The following is a 23,311-nucleotide window of genomic DNA, read 5'->3' as shown; positions in this document are numbered from 1 at the left end:
ACTGGAGAATTAAAAGTTTCATCTCAACCTCTTCAGCATTTGGTTTCTTCTTACTTAGAAACTAATTTCCTTTCTAATTACAGCAGCTTTATTCTTCTGTTTCAGCCTTTACCTCAATACGGACTAGTATTAATGGAATACAAGTAGGAAACTAATAAAATTTTTAAGTGATACAACATTCTAAAACAAAATACCAACCACCTCAAAGTAATCTAGAAGTACAGAAATCTGGTCTATACACACACAGCCTTCCTTGTCTGTTCTCCTTTCAGATCGCGTAACATTTGAAAAAAATCCTTGGTCTCAAATGGAATTTTTAATGTACTACAAGTAAGAAAAGTTAACTACGGAGCTTGTTTCATTAACCATATGCACAAGTGTACATTTTACAAAAAGAGTAATTTAATCATAGAATGGTCTGGGTTGGGAGGAATCTTTAAAGATCCTTTAGTCCAACCCCCCGCCCTGGGCAGGGCCCCCTTCCCCCAGCCCAGGGGGCTCCCAGCCCCGTCCAACCTGGCCTTGAACCCTTCCAGGGAGGGGGCAGCCACAGCTGCTCTGGGCACCCTGGGCCAGTGCCTCACCCCCCGCACAGGAAAGAATCTCTTCCTTACATCCAATCTAAATCTACCCTCTTCCAGTTTCAAACCCTCATCACTACACTCCCTGATAAAGAGTCCCGCTCATCTTTCCTGTAGCCCCCTTTAAGCACTGGCAGGCCACTATAAGGTCCCCCCAGAGCCTTCTTGTCTCCAGACTGAACAACCCCAACACTCCCAGCCTGCCTTCATCTCACTGACCATCTTTGTGGCCTCCTCTGGACCTGCTCCAACAGGTTCATGTCCTTCTTATGTTGGGGGCCCCCGAGGTAAACACAGCACTCCAGGTGGGGTTTCATGAGAGCAGAGGAGAGGGGGAGAATCCCCTCCCTCGACCTGCTGCCCACACTGCTCTTGATGCAGCCCAGGACACAGTTGGCTTTCTGGGCTGTGAGCGCACACTGCTGGCTCAGAGTCAGTTTTCCATTTACCAACACCCCCAAGTCCTTCTCCGCAGGGCTGCCCTCAATCCACTCATTGCCCAGCATGTCTTTGTGCTTGGAATTTCCCCAACCCATGAGCAGGACCTTGCACTTGGCCTTGTTGAACTTCATGAGGTTTGCCCAGACCCCTCTCTCACGCCTGTCCAGGTCCCTCTGGATGCCATCCCTGCCCTCCAGCGTGTCACTGCACCACACAGCTTGGTGTCATCAGCAAATTGCTGAGGGTGCACTCGATCCCACTGCTCATGTTGCCAACAAAGATGTCAGTTCTCCAATTTAGAGACAAGGGTGCCCTGCAGGACAGTGTCAAATGCTTTTCTGGTAGAAAACCTGCCTCTGTAGCTGAAAACCCCCTATAACTGCTGAAATTCCCAGGCCTTCCAGCACAATATTACTTCCTAGCTAAACAAGGGAAAGAAATCAATGTATTCTGTATAGCTGCCTTACCAAAGAATAAAATCAAGACTTCTGTATAGCTGTGATGGAAAAATATATTTACAAAAAAAAAAAAAAGTACTAATTGTGCCAAAGTTATCCTTTTTACCTGGCAAACCATTAGATCAACCCTGAAACAAAGTTGACTCAACTTCCAGATCAGAACCCACTATTCTATTCTGGTGATGTTGGTTATTTACAGTTAGTGAAGAAGTCACAAAACCAATGTTTGCCTATGATTCCTGCTACTGAGTTCTAGTTTCCATTTACAGAGAAGAATCTCTCATGAAATTCCGTAATTACAATTCAATCTACTTCAGATTACAGATTTAGATTACAAAACTCTAGCATTGTTGTCACTTTTTATTCAACAAAACTAAGTAAACCTCTGACAACATTGTGTTTCAAATAATGGAGAAGAAAGAGACCAAAAATAACATGGACCAGTATAACAATCGGGAACTGGGCTGCAGCAAAGTTGTCTACCACATTCAGAATACTACAAAGAAGACCATCTAGCAGTCTTTCCCACAAAAGAAAAAAACCCAAAACTCATTGGGAGAAAGGAAAAAGGAAAAAAAAAAAGAGAGATAGAGGAAAAAAAAGTTAACAAAAAAAAAAAGAACAAACTGAACATCTGAAATGCTGTTTAAATAGAACATTAAAATATTCAATCAGATTATGACCTCTCAGGCTTTTTGTGTAAGTACTAGGAATTTGAAAAGAAAAAGAAAGATGGATGAACTAGAATGTAAAACTACATATGGACAGAAAATTAGTGGCCACAAGGGAAACTTGGAAGGAAGATAATCACAAATTGGAATGAAAAGTCACACAGGAATGGCAAATGCCAAATTAGCATTGCTTCCAAATATAGTAAAATTGTGTTCTATTTCATCTACAGTTATGCCATGCTACTGGCCACCCAAGTAAAATGTTAACAAGAACTGTTACACATACAGGAAATTAGAAAAGCAATGGAGGCAGAAATACAGTAATGTGACTTCAGTTGTCCCACTACATGATACGTCAGGATACAGGAACTAAGTGTTCAGCCAAAGAACCATGCATCTCTCAGAAAAACTTCCAGCCAGCCTGCTGGTCTGAAAGGTAGTGATACAGCAGAAGCTACAGTAAAACCCCAAACTAGTTAGCTGCATCAGTGTTCATTACAAATGAAGTCAGGTAGGGTCCTATCCTGGCAACTTTCTTTTACAGATGAGGAGCAGAGTAGCTTTCCAAACTGAACTGTTGTTAGGGGAGTTCCAGACAATCACATTGTCATTTTTGCTTTATTGTTCATTTATATAAAATAAGTATGGGTCAACATAAAACCAATGAACTATTAGCTGTTAGAGTTGCCCATGGATTAAACCAGCCACCTGAAAAGGGATCCAGGCTCAAATGCAGAAACTGCACACCAGTTAAACTTCATGATCATCCAACACAAGCTGACCTGATTATAAATGAAAATGGGAAAAAAAACCCACTAGATCAAATGAGTTATAATAGGGAAAAGTTGATGTGACTTTTGTAGTGAAAATTATACTTCACAAATCTATGAGAGCTCTTTGAAGGAGACCAGATTTTCACTGTCAAGACTGTATGTGGATTTTTTGAGTTTTACACTGGTTTTATATGAAAGGACCTTGGAAAAACTGCTGTCACAGGATGAAAGGACAAAGTCCTTTCATGAATTGAAAACAGTTGGAAGACTGAAAACAAAAGGTAAGATTACATGGACAATTTGCACAAGTCCAGAAGTCAGCAAAGGAGTTCTTTAAGTACCTGAGTGAGGATCCAAGCTAGTCAAAATTGTAATATACATAATGGGGAAGAGAGGATGAACAACAGCTTCGAAAAATCTGTTAAGGATATTAAAATAGTAATTTACAAAACTCTGTTTTATATTATTAAAAAGTCTGTAAAATCATAAGAAGTTTGAAAAAGGATAAATGGGGAACAAATTCTCATTGTTTCTCAAACAAAAGAACTAGTGGTCTTAGGAACAAAATCATCTGAAAAACAAATTTGGTACTACTGGATGCACTGAAGGTCATTCTTTTTTACCCAGTTTTTCTGGGTTCATAAAACAACCGGATAAAACTAATGTAAATTATTCCACTGAAGGTAGTAAGCAAAAAGATACAACTTGCAAACTGCTTGAACCTGAAGGAACATGATCAAATCCTTTCTTTGTTCTCCTTATTACTCTTAGCATCCGCTACTATCTGAAACAAGATATTAATCTACACAGAGTTCTGATGTCACACAAAAAAGTAGTACTTCTTACTAAACAGCGGTAGAAAGTACAAATACACTGAATTGAAAAGGAAGCTTCCATGAGCAAAGTAATGATGTATTACAGCATTGAAAGCTTTCTTTTTTTTTTTTTTTTCATTTTTGATAAAAGCTTATAATGTACCTTAGCGAAACCATAGCAAATTTTGTAGCTAATTTTAGAAATTAATTAGGTTAGGATCGAGTTTATTACAGAAGTTCAACTGTAAGAAGAAAACAAGTATGAAAGATTTAAAAGTTTTTTTTTTTTTAATTTACACAACATTGGGGTTGAAAAATACTATTAAAATCAGACCTCTCTCAGGAATATAAAGTATCTACTGCAGAAACCTAAATATTACAGAAATTAGGTTTACATTCAACATGCATGATTCAAAAAGCTTTTTCAATCTACTTAGCAGCACAAACATTTATAATTTTTTTCTTTAACTTAATTTTATAAAATCCTCCAACTCTACCCTCTAGCTCAGGAAAATGATTTAGTATTGAAATGCTACAGCAGATTTGAAATTAGAATTATTATAGATACATACAGTTTTTCTATGAGCTAAGACTGTAACTACTTTATAAGCCTACTAATATAGAAGTCTGTAATTATGTGGGTTATTCAAAATATCATAATATTATTCATTTGATGATGTCACAAGTACCAAATTTCACCCACCGCTGTCATTCATAGTGCCATTTCTCAGATGATAGTGAAACATACCATTCCTTGCAAAATCTTTAGTTAAAACAGCTGGTCAAGAAAGTAACTAGTTTCTAAACAAAATCATTCAAAATCTTACACTTACCTGTGTGTGTTTTAACATGACAATCCAGAGTGGATTTTACAGTGAAACTCTTTCCACATTCTTCACACTTATACGGCTTCTCTCCAGTATGGATACGAACATGCCTAATAATTCCAGAACACATGTATATGTGAATTTTTACTTTTATTATGTCAGTTTGTAGAAATATTAATTTTGTTTCTTACTAATTTTACAATTATTTGAATATTTATATTAACATTACATTAAGCAGAACTAGTAAAGAAGATGATTTAAGCATTTGCCTTTTTTCAAACTGAGTTTTGCATGGTTTTATATGCAAATTCTACAGCAAGAAAAAAAAATACTCTAAAACTTCATAATAACCATTTTAATACTGCAGGAAACGAATATATGAAAAGGCTGGTTTAGTCATATTCAGAATATGTAACACTTTGACACATATTTTCAAACCATTATGGAAAAGAATAATGTATATAAATATGAGACAAACTTCAGCTTCATAAAAAACTTGTACGTATAAAAATAATAGTTACATAAAAAACTTTAGCTTTCATAAAAAAAACATATAAAACTGTTACTGTTAAGGTTATGGTGAACAATTTAGAAAACTGAAAATACATAAAACTTTTCCATTCCTCACCTGACTAAATCACTGGGTTTTTTAAAGCTTTTGGGGCAATAACTACAACAGTTGGCATATTTGGGCTCTGCTTCCAGTTCTGCTTGCTTATCTTTGATCTCACTAATTCTGTCTTTCTCTGCAGCAGATTGGACAAGAACTTTTTCTGAAACTGTGGCACTTTCTCGAGGTCTAATCTTTGCCAGTTCTGCTGTTTCTTCTTCTGTAAAAGTTATAACACCAGGACGAGATTTTCTAGAAGTTCTTTCAGAGTTTTCATCATCATCTTCAACACATGCAACTATTAAAAAAACAAAACAAAACAAAACAAAACAAAACAAAAACAAAACAAACCCACACATCTGTTTAGTTAAATCTGTCAGCTGAAATTAATAATAAACCCTTCCATTTTTGTAAACACATGGCTACTACATTATGTGCTTGGACTTAAATCTCTTTCAGAGGTTTAATTATTCATGCCTGTACTACTTTTAAATAAACCTGGATTTATAATTCTTGTTTTTACAATAATAAAATACAGGTATAAGTAATTTAGGACAAAAAATGTTCTACTTTAGTGACACACTAAAATAACTCTGTAATATACAATACCTTGAATACACTGGACAGACTCCTTGAAAACTGATTTCTTTAATCAATTTAGACAACAGAGCAATTTCAGTGGCTCTGGACATTAGACATTATCCATGCTGGAAGGCTAATTTGTAACATTACTGTTACAGCATTCATGTAATCCACTGAAACATCTGTACTTATTATGTAGTAAGGACTGTAAGAGTAAAAATGAAATAATTTACCTCCCCCTCCTGTTTCTGTAGCTGCTGCTACAGCTGAGGAGACTGCCTGATGTTTTTTCATATGTTTTTTGCAGTGAACAGTTGTTCGAAAGCTTTCATCACAGAATGGGCACTTGTAAGGCTTCATGCTCATGTGAGTTGCCATGTGCCTGGTAAGGCTGCCATTAGTTGTGAAGGAGGTATTGCAAATGCTACAGCTGAATGCTTTAACTCCTTAAAGTAACAGAAACAAATAAGTAGCATGCCATTTGTTTAAGTTTACTTATACAGGACATTTACAAAACCCAAATGTGAGTTAAGCTCATACAGAGCTGGTATACTCTGTTACCTGTGTGAGTCTTCTCATGTGACTTAAGAACTCCTGAGGAAACAAAGCCACGGCCACAGAGTTGGCATTTGTAAGGTTTTTCACCCGTATGTGATCGTACATGTTGTTTCAAATGGCTGGATTTCTTAAAACCCTTGTTGCAATACTCACATCTATTAGAAGAAAATTTTTTTCGTTAGTTGCATGTAATTAATAGCAATAAAAGTTTCAGGGAATTCTGTGACAGAACCCAAAAGCATAACAAACCTATACGAACGCCTGCTTTGATCTTCATTATCCTCAAGAAAATGAGGCCGCTGGGTATGCAATTCAAGTTCTTGCGATGACTGATCTTGTATCAAGCGAGTAGTCTAGAAATCAAAGCCTCAAGTAAATTTCAGTAAACAATACTGAAATAAAGTCACACAAACAGGCAAGAAATTACAGCATATCCAGTCAACACAAGTAATCAAATTTATGCTTTCCTAAATTTTTGACAAGAAATTAGGAGTGCAATATGGTATCTCACCCCTTCAAAGTGAGAAGCAGCAAATTGTGCACCCACTGAACTGGAATACAGACAACATGGTGTACTTACACCTCCCTGTGAATCTAGACAAAAACGTGTCTAGAGTCTTGTAGATTTTTCTGGTGTTTGAGGGGTTAAATTTAACACTAAAGTAGACATTTTAAACATTATGAGCCCCACACTGAGTAGCAAAATGCACAGTGGTGATGACAGACTTCACTACTTTTTTAACAGATTTTTCCTCTAAGCAAAAGCCACCACAGAATAATCCTCGAGAACTACAGCATGTTTTAAAATTTTAAGAGAAGAAAACTCCAAAGCCTGTAGGCTAAAATTATTCCAACTCTTCCAGATCCTAAAACCCACCTCAGCTCTCTGACTGACATTTGCCCTTTGCAAACCAGCATGAAGGGACAGTAATTCATGCAGGTCATCATGGTAGACACATTACTACAGACGGTCTTCATGCTAGGTATTGCTACCATCATAAAAAGTTATATTTAAACTGTTAGCAACTAAGCTCTTTTACAAATTTAACCAGATGAGAACCACAGAAGATCATCATACATTGCAATATGCAAGCTCCGTGAATGATCATTACACATCTGTAATGTTATTTTTATTGCTTGATCATATCTAATCCATCGAAATTAAAGAAATAGGACAGAACATAGTGCAACAATGTAAAATTATTTTATAACATTAGGTCCTTTCCTCAGTTTTAGACTTACAAACCAACTTTATAGCATTATACCCTTGTTTAAGCCTAGAGCATCAAAATGCATAACTTTTTTTTTTTTTTTTTAATAAACATGTAGCCAGGTGACCTATCCTCCCTCCGCCCTTTTATTTTTCAGTTGTTAAACATAAGCATCTAGGAAAAAAATAATGGAATTTTTCTGTCTTCTCAGTTTACCTAACCACCAATAAAATAGTTCAAAAATTCAACATTGAACATAGAACAATTAATTCTGCTTCCTAGCAGTACTTACTACGTTAATAGTGTCTGTATTTGGAACCTGAAGAAGGGCTGGTGGGTGGTAACTTGTTGAAAGAGCCTGAGATTCAAGTGTGCTTGAATCCTGCAGCTGCTGTACAGCTGGAAATTGAGTCTGTTGATTGTAGCTGTCATTCACTGTAAAACCTGCCAGAAATTAAACAGTCACAAACCTGGAAAATATACTGAATTGGACTTTGAATAACACCACACTTTTTTGAAGACTATCTTCAAAAGAGATTAAGTAGTATTACCATATAGTAATACTAAAGTTATACTCTTCACTGTTGAGTGTCAAAACACACAAATGTTTCTGGCATCTACGTAATATGCATAATAGGGTTACTTACCATGCGCTGGAATTCTATTGGAAAAATCTCCTCCACAGAAAAACACTGTTTGAAGTTTCTTCAGGGTGCAACAATTACCTTAGAGCCATTGAAATTTTGAATTTCTTGTATGTAAGCATGCATGTGTCAAACAGGTTGACCCATCTCCCTTTATCCACGTTGGTACCACGCTCCCTTAACTACACTGGAAGCCGATCACAAGGATGCAAAGCTCAGTGGGGAGGATGGCGGGTGAGTGGAGGAGATGACCCAATAGGAGAACTCCAGTTTCTGACAAAGTAACCCCATTTTCTCCTACTTTGGATCTCCTCCACATATTCCCACTCTTTAGATAATAGTAAAGTAGAGCCTCTCAAAGGCAAACTGCAAAGTAAAAAATAAACATATTTTTATTCACATTTCCAGTATAAAGATCTGAAGTTTGTATTCGGTTTTGTTCTTCTGAAATATCAGATCTTAATCATGTCCTTTTCTAAATTAATTAATTAAATGATAGCATCAATGATTCAGCTCAGATCGTAGATGTTTTTAATGTTATTAGAGATGCCCTTTTATCAACCTAAGCCCCAAAACTTCTAACAGAAAAAAAAAGACAATGTTATGTGGAAAAAAATGAAACCACAAGTATCAGTAATTAAGGTAAGGGCAGAAATTTTACTATTTCCATGCAGTTTGCCTTTAGTGGACAAAAAGGATGAAGATTATGAAAACAGGGTAGAAACAAACCCACATCAGATGATCACAGCATCAAAGGCCAAAAAGCAATGCTTTAAGAATGGTTTGAATTACAGTATATCAAAACCTGGGATGTGATAAGATTAAGCAGAAATTTTCCCAAAAGACACTTCTCACAGCATAAAAATACTGTTATCCATATAGGAAAAAATCCCTACTTGTATGCTATTGCTTACAGCACAGAATGAAAACTAACAAATGTAAACAAATCTTGAAAATATTATTAGTCAGGTTGTAACTTATCACCAAACCTAATGCTGCAACTTGTATCTTATTTTCTCTCCTAGAACTACCAAGACTATAAGAAATAAAGATTCAACAAGCTGAATCTTGTACTTCAAATACCCTTAATGAAATGACAAAATAAAAACATAGCCTGAAGAACAGCAATGCAAAGTTTTACGGTAATAAGAGGGACGCTAATTTCTATTTTCAAATACATTTTTAAAGCACCTTTATGGAAAAATGATATTCCCACTACACTTGACAAGAATGTAAAAAGCCAAGCCTCCATAAACTGAATCAAAAGTGATTCATACCTGACTTAAAAAAAAAGACATAACTTTCATACCTAACATAAAAAAAAAAAGGACGTAACTATTAAATGTACAAAGAAACAGCTATTTAAAAAAAAATGAAATTTCTTTTAATCAGCAAGTAATTTTACTAGCTAAGAAGGGGAAAAAAAGTTACTATACTATGACCTATTTCATTTCATATTGTTTTAATAATAGCAAATATTGACATCCTGAAAAATTTCCCAGGATCATGCAACAAAATGCTCAGGAAAAAAAGTTCTGAATTTAGAGGTATTTTGGGAGAAACTGAACAAAGAAATACTACTTCTGAAAGTAGTTCTGGAATAAATATAAACCAATGCTGTAACAAGAATAGATGTGGTGTATCCCCATTTTGCTCAATACCTAGTATGAAGGTCAATTTCCACTCAAAATTTTAAAAAGATCTGACAATTTTGAGCATGGTAAAGACATTTGCTACCACCACACTGTTTCTACAGAACAGCATTAAAAAAATATCCCACAACTCCAAACATCAAAAAACAGACGTTCAGTCTGAGAAAGAGACAGAAATAAATTTCGGAACCTTTATTTTCTGCTCTTGTTTTCATCATTATATATACCGTTTCCCACAAACTTTTGCTTAATCTTCAAAGAACAGAGATCTTCTTAAGCTCTGCATAATAAGGACAGTCTCTTACTACAAAGTCCTCTAAACTTGGAATTAGATTTTTTTTGTTATTTCAGTACATGCAATTGTTTGCATTGCTTGTTTTTCTTGGCTTTAGGACATAACTCAACCTATTCTTTTCTCCATTAACAAAATAAATACACTGAAAAACTAGATTACTCTGGAAATTAATTTACTAGTGGAGAGATATGTCTTGCACATGAGAATGAGAAAACAATAGTATGATAGTTCATAGCAAATACAGTATTTTAGACAAAACTTGACATTTTTACTGACAGATCACTTGAATTCTAACATTACAAACATATCTACATGCACATGTGCATCTCAGTGGGAGTGAGTCAGTGACTAGCAATTAAATGTTCTCCAGGTTTGCTTCCTGGGTAACTTTTGGAACCAGATAAACAGTACTAACTGGAATCAGTGTGTAAACAGTTACTGAAAGAACTGGAATTCCAAGTCCTGAGACTGCAGATTAACTTCTTGGGAAAGCAAAACAGCAGTCTGGTGACAAGGCTGTATTTGCATGGGCTGCAGAATAATAGTATTTGGACTTGCAGTTTTGCAAGATCAGTCTCCTGTCACCACTAACTGAATTATTAACATTCAACCATGCTTACAGGGAAACTTTAAATGAAGAAAAGGTGGCATAATCTATATAAAAACACATTTGGTGACAGATGATATTCCATAACCCAAAGACATTTTCTGATAAAAGATCCATTTGGTTGTTCTGACCTCACTAGAAAGTCTTCAACGGAAGACACCTTAATATGTAAACTACAAAAAACACTGAAGTCCTTTTTCTCAGTCTTCAAATCTTAGCCCAAATGAATAACAGATTATGATACAGCAACACCCTCATAAGATCTGCACTTCTTTACAAGTCTGAACATATGAAGAAGAAAATCTATCTGAATAAACCAGAAATTCTGTAGAAGTATTACAAATTAACCAGAAAGAATAAACAAAGTTCTGACAGGTCTGTACAGATCTAGAGATCAGCCTCATCTGTCTGAAATGCAAAATTTTATTTTTTTCTTAAAAAAAAAGATAAAGAAAATCAAAAAACCTATGGAAGATGTTTTTGAAACTCCATTGTTTTATTAATAAACACTAAGCCAAAATACTTCAATAAGAATATAGCCTATGAATATCAAGAATAAAAAAGACAGTGTTTTAAGCTTGAATGTTCTGCCTAGCTGATAGGAAAAAGAAATTAGGAGCATGAAGCACAGATGCAGACATAGGGAGAGGGTCGACCAATTTAACGCATGCATCCGCGCAAATGCTTACCTACCTGAAATTCAAAAATTTTGAAGGGCTCCAGGATCTTCAAGGAAACTTCAAAGAGTTGGGAATCTGTGGATGAGATTCCAAGTAGAATAGGAGACATCTTATACAAATGAGACATAAAAAAAAAAAAACCCCACACCACAAATGTTCTGATTCTCCGTACCAATTTTATAACGTACCGATGATCAGCCTAGATTTCTGAAGATGAAAGAACTGTTTTGTGAAATCTAGAAAAGTCACCCCTCTCCCCAAGAAATCACTCAGTATTCAGTACTTATTTAATGAAAAAGATATAGGAACTGAAGTCTAAATAAGAAAACAAAACAAGGTTTACATATTGGATTTTCAAATTCAAAGGAGTGATAAAAATTCAAAGAAAAACCACCACCACGCTTGAGAGTAACAGAGAGAAAAAGGTTGCACTTTTTTTATGCAGTCTCTTTTAATTCATTTGCAAAACTGTAAAAGGTAACCAGTTAAAATCATCCATAGGGTTTTAACAGGACCTGGTTCACTCTTGTTTAATAAAGGCGGAGACTTTAATTTTTTTTCTCAGTTACATTCAAAGCAGCACAACCTAGAGAATTAAATTGGCAACAAATTATACTATTTCTTCATAATGTCATGCAACTTTGCACAGTCAATCACATTTTTACAAAAGGTGCTATACAACTGAACAGGGAATGAAATTAAGAACAGAGAAGTTTAAGCAGATGGAATACCCAATTACTGGTTACCAATCAGATAAATATGAAGTTATTTGCTGGAGTCAAAAACAAGGAGGAGGAGATCAGCTGGTCAGACAGAGGCATGCTTCCCAACCAAAACAAATGAAAACATACCTGACTTCCCTGACCTGCCTCCCCTCCCCAAAAAAGCAAAACAAAACTAGTAGCTTCCCAATAAGCAACAACTCAAAGCCAGCAGTGAAAAGCAAAGGAACATAGTAATTTCTTCATTCTCTGCAGGCTATATATGTCTTATAAATACTTCTTAGTATTTAGTAGGGAAACGAAAAAACTTCCAAATATTTACAATCTCTTAATTTGTTACTTATGTGGCTTTCTAAAATACAAAATAAAACTGCTGTGGTAAGGTGAAAGTACGATTTTTACATTATTATATTTTGCACTGTCTTTTTCCATAGTGAATCCCAACAGCTACTCAGTCAAATCTTAGACTGTGATTCTGATCGTCTCAGGTTATGAGCACATATATTTAGGGGGAAAGTTGTATAAACTGTCTACTCACAGCAATTTCAAAACACAACCAAGAAAAGAATATGAATTGCCTGACTATAAGCCCCATTCTGTAATGACTAAACATTGGCTCATAAAAGCAAAATCTATTTATATTTAATTATTCAAAATAGTCTACCAAATATAGTTTCAAAATAGTAAATAACTTTTTGCCAGTTCTCTGCACTGCAGTTATTTCTACTGTGAATGCCCACTTCTGAAATGTTTTATGATAGGTATGCTTGTAAAGCCAGATTTCTAAAAATCACTTTAAAAACCTTTATTTATTACTAACCTTGTGATAAGCCCTGTTGATCAAATGGCTGCTGTGTTATAGCTTGTTGTTCAAATTGAGTGATATTTTCCTGTAACGCATGCTGGGATGTCACAAATCTATCTGAAATGGGGAAATGAAGAGGAGATAAAAAAAAAAAAAAAAAGGAAATTAACCAAGTAATTCAGTTCTTCCTAGAAACCTACATTTTATAGTCATCTGAATTTTTACTGCATTAAAAATAAAAAATTATTAGCTGAATAGGTATCTAAGTTTTTGCTTACTGTAGGGTTTTTTTAATATTCCTCCGCAGTACTTCCTAACTCATTACACCATGAAAAAGAGCAAAGAAGCAAAACCAAAATAATTTGTTCCACTATTACTAATAGAATAACGACATGAAATATTTTGTATTCTCCCATCTCTAAACACTTTTAGCAGCACTTTTATTAATCATAGAGGTGACGTGGTAAAGTTTTGTGCACAGTGTTATTTTCCTGTATATTGGCTTAGTAGTTTGATGCAACTAAATGGTGCAAACCTTAATCGATCTTTTTATATTTTTAACAGTAAACCTAAACACCAGTGAATGAAATAAATTCTACAATGTACTTCAAGTAGTTAGCTTTTAGCCCGCGTATTTTTCTAGCTGTTCACTTACATTGTCTTGAAAGCAAAATAATGTGAAATTTGTGAAGAAAAAGTTATTTGAGAATTTGTAAACTTACCTCATTATAAACCTTATCATATTTCAAATACTCACCCTCATCTTGCTCTAAAGGCTGATCAGCCAATTGCTGTTCTAGTGCTGTTTCTTCTGTGCCTACTACTGGCTGCTGGTCTAACTCTAAAATAGCCTGCTGATCCGTTGCAACAGCTTCTGACTGCTGTAGCTCATCACTTTCAATCTCCACTTGCATCTGTGTAGAAACATGAATGCTCTGCTGATCTACTGTAGAATCATCTATTGAAGCAGACTGCTGATGCTGCTGAAGTTGCTGTGCAAGTTCGTATCTGCAAAGAAAGGTAAGCAGGTCTTTTTATGGCTTCAGTTAGACAATTACCCTAACTATTTACATGAACAAATTATTATTATACACCGTAATTTACTATACCTTCAGAGCTACCCATAAATAAACACCCTTATTCAATTATTTGCATTTGCTACAGAACAAAGCTGCCTTTCCAAGTATCTTTTAGGAAGGGCTACTGAAATACACTGAAGAATTCATATAAAAATTGTAAACATACCTATGAGTCTTCATGTGTTTTTTACAGTTTAGTGATGTTTTGAATGTTTTCTGACAATACGGACACATATACGGTCGGAGGTCATTATGGATCCCCATATGTCGCCTGAGGCTACCACCAGTAGTGAAGGCCCCGTTGCATATAAGACACTTAAAAGCTTTCAATCCAGTGTGTGTTCTAATATGTGCTTTCAGAACTCCAGCTGACACAAAACCTCTTCCACACTGAGAGCACTTAAATGGCTTTTCACCAGTATGTGACCTTTTTAAGAGAAAGCAAAAGTTAAATCTACTTTAACAGCTTGATTTACGAAGTTATTAAAAGAGTAAATTTTAAAATTACCAAAATAAACCCACTTAAGGCAACTGCTGGCTGGATGGAAGAGGCCTCAGTTAAGAAAATCCAGAAATTAAAGCGTTAATAAATTATAAGTAACCTGCATGTCATCACTGGCAGTGCTAGAAGCAATACTGTCTGAGAGTTTTAATTATGTTCTACAGTCCAATCTCCTTTTCCAATCATATTTGCCTCAATTAAAACATTAGGGTTGAATTTTTCCATGCCAGATAATATACTAGTTCTTCGGTATATACTAGTATATTATAATGTGCCTATATTTTCCTCAATACAGCTAAAGCAAAAATTTGGAGAAAAATATACGGTCCTCCTCATATTATATACTACTACTGCATTTAATAACGAAACTTTTGGGCAAAGAATTGTGTCCATCCTGAATAGCCCCTGAACAAGGCACAGTACAACTTGTCTTTCAGACTAGTTGAAAACAATATTCAAGTGGGGAAACTCTCTCACCTATACTGTCAACATGTCACACTCACTGTATGTCCTTCCTTCCAGAGATGTTAGAGGAGTTTCCCCCTTAGAACTACATCGAAATTCAAAGCAGACTGAAGGACAGGTTAGGAAATGGAGTGGAGTGCAATAAGAAATTTAAGGGTTAAGACTGTAGCATCCCAGGAGTGAGAGCTAGAAGCAAGTCAATGTGAATGCTAGGAAATGAAAGATAAAGGAAGCAGGATTTAATAAAATTGGGGAAAGTTAAGGATGGCTTATGATTACAGTAGCCTTAGAAGTCTATGACCACCACATCAGATGCCGTAATAAAGAAGTGTGACAGATACCAAGATTACTGTTTTGCTACCAATACACATCTATGGAAATCTGCGCTAGGGTATCCCAATCCCTCCTTGGTGTGCCGGGGAGAATATGACACCATTCAGTCACTGCTCTATTGCAAATACACCTAACTACAAATCTCCCTCTGTTTCAGAGAGGCAAACAAGCTTCCTAAGCAATTATCAGCACCAACCCATGAAGGCTGACTACACATGTGTCAAGTCTAATAATTTAGGTATAGCAATGCTAACTTATGAGGAACAAACATGGAAAATTAGAAAAGTTTCTCATTACTCTACAAAACTCCTAACAAAGGCTAAGCTTCACTTAGTATTCTGTTGCAAAGATCAATCAGAAAGAAGCACTGTGCAAGTGATTAGTACTGCCATCACATCCTTGTATTTCAGTATGGGAGAAGAAAAACAAAGATGCACATAATAAGCAACAAGGCTTTTAAAGATAGTTTATCCTGAGCTGGAGTATGTGTATACCCAACAGCAGAACGAATTCAAGCACAAGTATCTGAAGAACAGAATTTTCAAACACAGAATGTATTCTGACAAGAAAAAAAATAATTGCAAGTATGAAGTACATGTAAACCAATTCTTTAAGTAAGCAGCTGTTCACATTCTGTGTAATTAAACACTTTCAATTTCCATTCAAAGAATCCTGACAAAAATGTGAAAGAAAATTGAACTAGGCAAATCCATGAACTCCGTTTCTCTAACACAAATGAAAGATGAAAAGCTATGAATCTAAATAAAACTGTAAACTACATAAATGCTTCAGTAAAATATGCATAAATTTAGCTTATATTTAGGCTAAATAAGGCCATCTTTAGGCAGGTAAGGCCCTTTTTAGTGGTAACTAATGTTTTAATGGTAGCTAACGACTGACACTTATACTCTAAGAAAATAGAGACAGGTATGAAACAACTAAAATCAACTATTTCAGTGAGGGACATAATGATGCAAACCAGCAACACTTACTAATTTAAAATTATTTTGATTTAAATTCATTCAGCTTGATTATGTCTACAAAAGACAGTGAGAAATCTAGGTAGGATATTACAAAAGGAGAAGATGTGATATTGAAAGGCTTTCTTCCCTCCCATGAAGACGAACTGTTTCAAACCAGTTTGAGAACCTACCAATACAGAACTTGATTTGCAAGAAGAACAAGAGGAACTCACAACGATTTGAATTAGAGAAAGTGAGAAAGCAGTACAGAGCTTGCATTGCAGAAACAGGCAGACTGACAGCTGCTTATATGGAATCTTTCCTTAGAGTCTAGTAATCATCTCTGGTGGGATTTTTCATATTTTCTCCTCCGGTTATTCATAGTTTATAAATCGGGGAGCCATGTTTGGTAAGTTCACTAAATGTCAAAGCTCACTGCCTGTAAAACTACAATCAAATTTAACTTTGAAGATACCCTTTGTTTTGAAAAGAAGGTTGATTAGTTACCTCCACTGGTTCCTCTCCAACAGAAAATTTTCTGTAACTCCATGATCTTGTCATTGTAACACCCACCACATGGCACCTGAACTGAACTTCACGCAACAGAATGATCCCCAAGAACATTTACTCAATTACAATGTAAGCCTAAATTCTTTTAGGTTTAGTACATAGAAAACAGCACACACTACAAAAAAAAGCTAATGTCCTTCTCAAAAAACAGGAGTTACATACAAAGCAGATGATCCAGAATATGTAATTTCAAAATTACAACAAGAATTCACATTCAATGTTTGCTATTTTCTATATATAGTTTAGGAAAAAAAGTGTAGTCTGAGTGTTAATAAGCTAAACTGCACACTAAACAAAACCACTTGTACTGCAAGGGCTGCATATTGTCATGGTTTGAGCTCAGAGGGCAAACCCACCCACTCAAACCCAGCAAAACATAGATTTGAATTAGTCCAAAGCCTCTTCCAACTTTACCAGAAAAATCAGTTATCACTGGTTCACTTTAAGAGATGCTAAAAAAAGTCTTTTCAGTGAACACTATATAAATTTCATGCATTTTCATAAATTTATTACATACATTTCTTTTCTTCTTTGTACTTATTTTACCTGATGTGTTGTTTAAGGTGACAAGATTTTTTATAGGCTCGATGGCAATAAAAACATTTGTATGGTCTGTCTGCATCATTCACAAAATTATTGTTAAAATAATTTTGGAAGAACTGGCTATTCCTTGGGATTGGCTGGATAAGACCTGCACACATAAACACATAAAAAGTAATTAAACTCTTAGTATGCAAGAATATAATGAAAATGAGCATGTTTTCAGCACTTATCTAAAATTATGTATGCATCTATTTAGCATTATATATATATATTGCACATGCTATCTTAGTGATAGCTCTTCTTTTATCCATAGGACCACCTCATTACATTAAGCCTCACGTATGTCCAAAATAAGCATTAACTTTCAAAAAAAGTTGACAGTTACAAGTTCACTGTTAATCAAATAATATTTTGCTCTTTCAACCTCTACCTTAACCTTAATTAATTAAAGTAACATTTAATCAATGTAGCCCAGATATACATTATAACTTGACAAATATGTAATATGCATTTTGTAAAAAGTACAGAACACCATGATATGTATTTGCCTTTACCTAAAGGTTAAAAAAAGTCCATTAGAAATTGTTGTATTTGCACATCATCTACTTTGGCTAATCAGTCAGTCTTGCTAATTTTCTGCATACCTCCAGAAATGTACTGGAAAAAAAAAAAACAAAAAAAAACAAACCCAAAACCTCAAACCAACTTATTTGAAAAAATGCTTTTTATAGACTAGTCCCTGAAGTCAGTCAAGTAGTTTCGGAAAAACAGTTCAAAGTTTCTGCTACTAAATGTCCAGCTGCTAATGCAAGAGTATGCTTTCTCAGAAGCAGCCAACAGAAGGGCATCAACCCAGACTCTGTGACAGAATGGAAACATCAGCAGACTTCTCAAGTGAAAAAAAAAAAACTCATCAACATTCACACATCTGTGAACATGAAAAGTACTCACCACAATACTCATATACAAGGTTAAGGGAGTAGTGCAAAGTTTCAATAAATATGCAAAAGACCCCTTTATGGTCCTAAATATTCAGTACAAAAGCCTTTTATACTGTCTTTTCTTACTTCACACTGCTTCATCTATCATGCTGTTTCATATTCAGAAAGGAAAGCCCAGAAGGTTTCTGCTGACTTCCGAATGTAATTGAAAAGAGCAGAAGACGAGGAGAGGGAATTCTCTCAATTTTGAGATGACAACAGTGGAAAAGGACAAGCTTCTCTGTCTCAGAAGTTCATATACATATGCACCAAAACTTCCTTCACCTTCCTCAACTAGCTCAAGTTGGTCTAGTAAAGCGTTTTCTCTTAGAAAAAAAACACAAACAAACAAAAAAAACAAACCAAAAAACCCAAAACCCAAACCAAACCAAAGAACCCACAAAAACCACAACCACAACCCTACTTTCTAAACTCCTTCTGGTGTTTTCTGTGATGGTAATTAGTAGTAGGGCACAGGAGATGATGATCTGAGCAATTTGAGGACTTATTTTAAAAGATTTTTAGAAGAATTCAGACTTTATTAAAAAGCAAAATATATATATATAAACCTTTTTTTTTTCTCATCAAATGCCCCAATCAAAGATTAACACTAGTAGAGAGCAACAATACTAGTTCCTTGACATCTCTAAAAGAAACAAGATTTTTTTCCGGGAACAGTGGAAAAACCTACCACCACCTAGACAAATGGTGGAACTTCTTATTTTTACATTGAACACTCCAACATTAGCAGAGTTCACATGTTATCAGTACCTGTAGGAAACCACCTCTATAGTATTTTTTTGTTAATATTAACTTTTTTCCTCCAAACCAGAATTTCACTGCACAGATCTTAATTGTACTGAATTGCCTTTTTCTTTAAAATCAGGAAATAGGACTGTACCTGCTTCCAGGGTTCGTTCAAGAAAGAAATATTGTATGATCTGAATATCTGAAGCTGTCAGCTAAGTTTTGTTGCTACTTGGAAAATTTAAGTTTCTTACACCTCATGCCAGAATAACCTCTACTCTTGCATACAGTAATTTCTGGAAGCAGTGAAATCAAAAGGATTTTTAAAGACTGATGAAGATTTTAGGCTAAAGATATTACCACTATTATATTCTACTACATAAAGATGACTACATCACACAGACAAGGTAGGAGTTAGCAGACTGGTGAGTCAAACAACAGTGGAGAATGAATGCCTTGCTCACTACATTGACCTCTGTGTGACAACCATACACACTGTCTCAATGGTGCTATGCAACAGCTTACTTTCTTCCAAAAAGTGGTTTTATGTAACACTGTAACAATTATTCTACAACAAAATTAAAACAACTGTATGAATTTTCTATAGTATGTTCCAGAATTATTCTGCCCTTTTTGAAAGATCACCGCTAATGATTACCACTAATTTAGCTGAGGTCACAATTATAATGAATACACTAAAATCATATAACACACCAACTTATTAATATATCTAATTTGAATAAATATGATCATCTTAAGCAGAATCTAGGTCATGAACTGTCTGCCATCTTTTCTACACCAACAGTCTAACAATAGTTAAACTCCTCTCCTAATGTATTGCAAAAATGCTCACACTTTTTTCTAGTAAGGATTATACAACTTCTCTGTAAACAATAAGACTCTTCTTGCTAATTCTGGTGCAAGCAAACTATAAAATATGACACTTTTCTGAAGCCTGATGATTTCCAGTTACTTATTTCACAGTGCATCTTTCTGAGTAAGCTATGAATGTGTTTGCTTCATTAAACTGTGACCTCTATTTTCAGTGAAATCCAAATTTCAAGACAGCATAAGATTTACTTGTTCTTTACCTAAATCAGTTATGAGGATGGGCTCTTGCAAAGGAATATCTGGTACTGGAACACTCGTCTTTCCTACTCGAACTTTTGCAGGTTTACGTTGATGTCGCAGTTTTCTTAGTTCAGTATGTTTAAAATGTGAAGCAATGTGAGTTTTACGGTGGCCTGATGTTCTAAACTTTTTGTCACAGTGAGGACAAGCAAAAGGCCTAACACCTGCAAAAGATTAAAAAAAATATTAGTTTGTGAAGTTACTTCCACCACCCCAGAAATATAGCGCTGGAATACAGATTCTCTTTTCAGTATTTTCTTTTTTTGTTTTCTATCAGGGTGCTTATTGTTAACTATGTTTTCAAAACAGATCCATAAAATCCGATCAAAAGCAATTATGAAATTGCTGAACTACTAAATGGTTGTAACACATCACTTTAAGAAAGATTGTTATCAGGAAACCAAATGATGAAAAACTGACAGCAATTTTCAAAGGGTTACAGAAGCTCTTAAGAATTGCAGATAGCAGGTCAAATGTCCTTCCAAAACAAACTGTTAAACTGTGCTAAAAAAGAATCAGCAAACACATAGACAAATGATATATAATAGGATAAAACTGAGCAACAGTGATGTGACAAAGTTTAAAGAAATTCTATATTGGTCTGTGAAAGTGTCAACATTGTTTGATGGCAGTCAAAGAAGCATGCCAACAGGAATTAAAGACTTTTGCAATGCAAAATCCAGTAGAAAACTCTCCTTGGAAAGGATACTGGAGAACTTGTTAAGTTAGAGACACGGGCAAAGCTGACAAACTTTCAGCTTTTGTTCAAGAGGGAATCTTGGACTTAGAAGGCTAGGAAACATGACTGAGTATTATGAAGAAAGCCCTACAAAATCACAGGTGGAACAAATGCACAAGAAATAACAATGAACCATTCTTCACAATACAGGAACTAAAACATCAGAAACTACTGAGCAGAATAGTTAAAGCAACAGAAAGAACTCTACTCAATATGTAGCTCAATGTTTGAATTCATTAGGTTAGGTTGTCTAGTAGTAAGTTCACGTGGTTTCGAATTCAATTAAGTTCTTGGGAACAAAAATCTGTAACAGGCTGCTTAGTGGAGAGGTAGAGCCTGCTTCAGAAAGCCCTCGACCCAAAGATTAGCAGAAGCTAGTTGTATGCTGCTAAGAAGCACTACTGTAGGCTTCCCCTTTTCCACACACTGCCATCAGAGACAGCATACAGGGCTAGATGAACCTCAAACCTGACCCAGTAAGCCTAACCTGCTAGACAGAGGAATAAGCAAACATCTCTGACAGGAAAAACAAGTGCGCTGAACGATAGATAACTACATGCTAGAGTTCCACAAACACTGGACTACCTAATTTTCAAGCCACCTCGTGCTTTTGCCACTTGGAATGAGTGTGACTCCTTAAATAAAGTAAGGTTGATTTTAACAGAAAAAAAAATAATGATTTACAGGTTTACAAATAATAAAGTGAAATACTTTCTGCAGATGAATCCAACGTTGATTAGAGGCATCTGACTATAAAATACATTGAACGTCAAATGCACATAGCAAATGAAAGATACTTTTGCAGAATGTAAATACCTAAACAGGAGTGAAAGGAAAGAGTAGCACATTTACAAGCTATTTTGCTGAAAGCTTATTTACCTGCAAGAAGAAAGAAAGAAAAGTGGAAAACAACCAGGTGTTCCACCAAGAGTGGAAAATTCATTTTTCTCTATGCAGAGGACAGAAGTTCAGCCACAGAAAAACAGGCATTGAAGACATCATATATGAAGGACCATATGAACAGAGAAGTTTTAGGGTATGCAGTATAAGATGGTGAAAACACCAAGCAACACTTTATTGTTGAAGATAAAATGGGAAGTAACTAAATTGTCCTGAGTGATACAGTGAAATTAGTAAAAAAGGGGGGGGAAGGGGGAAGGAAAGATGCAAAGTAAAAAGTAAATACAAAAGATGACAGGGGATAAGTAAAATCAGAACTCAAATCCTTTTGTAACAGCCCAAAGTTTCAAAAGTTTCAAACCCATGAAACTCTATAACACTATGACAAAAATTTAAGCTCATCGTATAAGACACTAAACCGGTTCATTCTCTAATAGATATCCATGACACGACAGACATCTCTACAATTTAAGTGCTTTGCATGGTCTTTTTCCATTTAAGATCTCACCCACATCACAGAAAATACAAAAGCTATTTTGAGGCCTTACCTGTATGTAGACGAATGTGAACTTTTAAACTCCCTGAGGTGGAAAAGCATTTCATACAAAATTGGCACTTGAAAGCTTTGATGCCAGTATGTGTTTTTATGTGTGCTGTGAGAGTACTCTTAACGGCAAAGGCGCGGAAACACTGGGGACACTTGAACGGCTTCTCATGGGTATGAATGCGAATGTGGCGCACTAGATCACTTGGTTTTTTAAATTCTTTAGAACAATAGGGACAAACATGCCACCTTATTCCATTTTCTTCACGTACAGAACCTAAAATAAAGAACATCAAATGAATGTGTTTGAAACATTTTAACAGTTCTTCAAAAATTCCACTACACTGATACTATTATACAAAGCAATCAAACCTCAAAAATATTTTGTGAAATAGATGCCATTACAACACACTCTGTAGACAATTAACTTCTCTAGCAGATACATTCTACTTCAGAAAAATAATGATGGGCTGGAACGACAAAAACAAAACCCATGAGAATCCTGTTGATATTCAAACATTCTTACACTACTGAAAAGGAAGAAGCTAAAAAAAAAAAGAAAAAAGCTGAGAAATGTCTAACTTTATAGAAGAGAAAGAATGCAGTTTGTATGCCACTTCGAAATACAGAACGTAGTTGTAATGCAATACAATTTACCAGTTAACTTATAAATATCATATTGAACACAAAATGATCAAGCAATGGATATAACTCTTCAACCATAACCACACCAAATTATTTTAAGTGCTAAACACTTACCTAACTAACTGGAGAAGATGCTTTATATGACCCTCTCTTCTACCAATTCAGACTTAAATTATATTTTTTAAAATTTTAAAGGAGCAAAAATTCCAGAGTCCTGAAAGATTTACCATTTAAGGCTA

General features: G+C 35.2%; 1 protein-coding gene across 8 annotated transcripts in view; it reads right to left on the bottom strand.

The window, feature by feature from the left end:
- ZNF236 (zinc finger protein 236) overlaps positions 1–23,311 on the bottom strand; it is a 92,538-nt gene that overhangs the window by 23,770 nt on the left and 45,457 nt on the right. For 7 of the 8 annotated variants that reach the window (XR_006165779.1, XM_042798062.1, XM_042798061.1 and 4 more), the window contains 12 exons: positions 22,432–22,704; positions 20,205–20,408; positions 17,390–17,534; positions 14,178–14,438; positions 13,690–13,940; positions 12,948–13,049; positions 7,820–7,971; positions 6,566–6,669; positions 6,320–6,471; positions 5,992–6,204; positions 5,195–5,474; positions 4,573–4,676 (listed from right to left, as the gene is read on the bottom strand). Coding sequence is in view for 7 of the 8 variants with exons in the window: in XM_042798062.1 (XP_042653996.1) it covers positions 4,573–4,676; positions 5,195–5,474; positions 5,992–6,204; positions 6,320–6,471; positions 6,566–6,669; positions 7,820–7,971; positions 12,948–13,049; positions 13,690–13,940; positions 14,178–14,438; positions 17,390–17,534; positions 20,205–20,408; positions 22,432–22,704 (2,241 nt within the window). In the remaining variant the exon portion in view is untranslated. The remainder of the gene's footprint in view (positions 1–4,572; positions 4,677–5,194; positions 5,475–5,991; positions 6,205–6,319; positions 6,472–6,565; positions 6,670–7,819; positions 7,972–12,947; positions 13,050–13,689; positions 13,941–14,177; positions 14,439–17,389; positions 17,535–20,204; positions 20,409–22,431; positions 22,705–23,311) is intronic. The other variant, XM_042798060.1, reaches the window with a different exon arrangement.

The sequence above is a fragment of the Tyto alba genome, unplaced genomic scaffold (assembly GCF_018691265.1).
Source record: "Tyto alba isolate M040663 unplaced genomic scaffold, T.alba_DEE_v4.0 Super-Scaffold_27, whole genome shotgun sequence".
Taxonomy (NCBI): Eukaryota; Metazoa; Chordata; class Aves; order Strigiformes; family Tytonidae; genus Tyto; species Tyto alba.
This window is presented reverse-complemented; position numbering and strand designations above follow the sequence as displayed.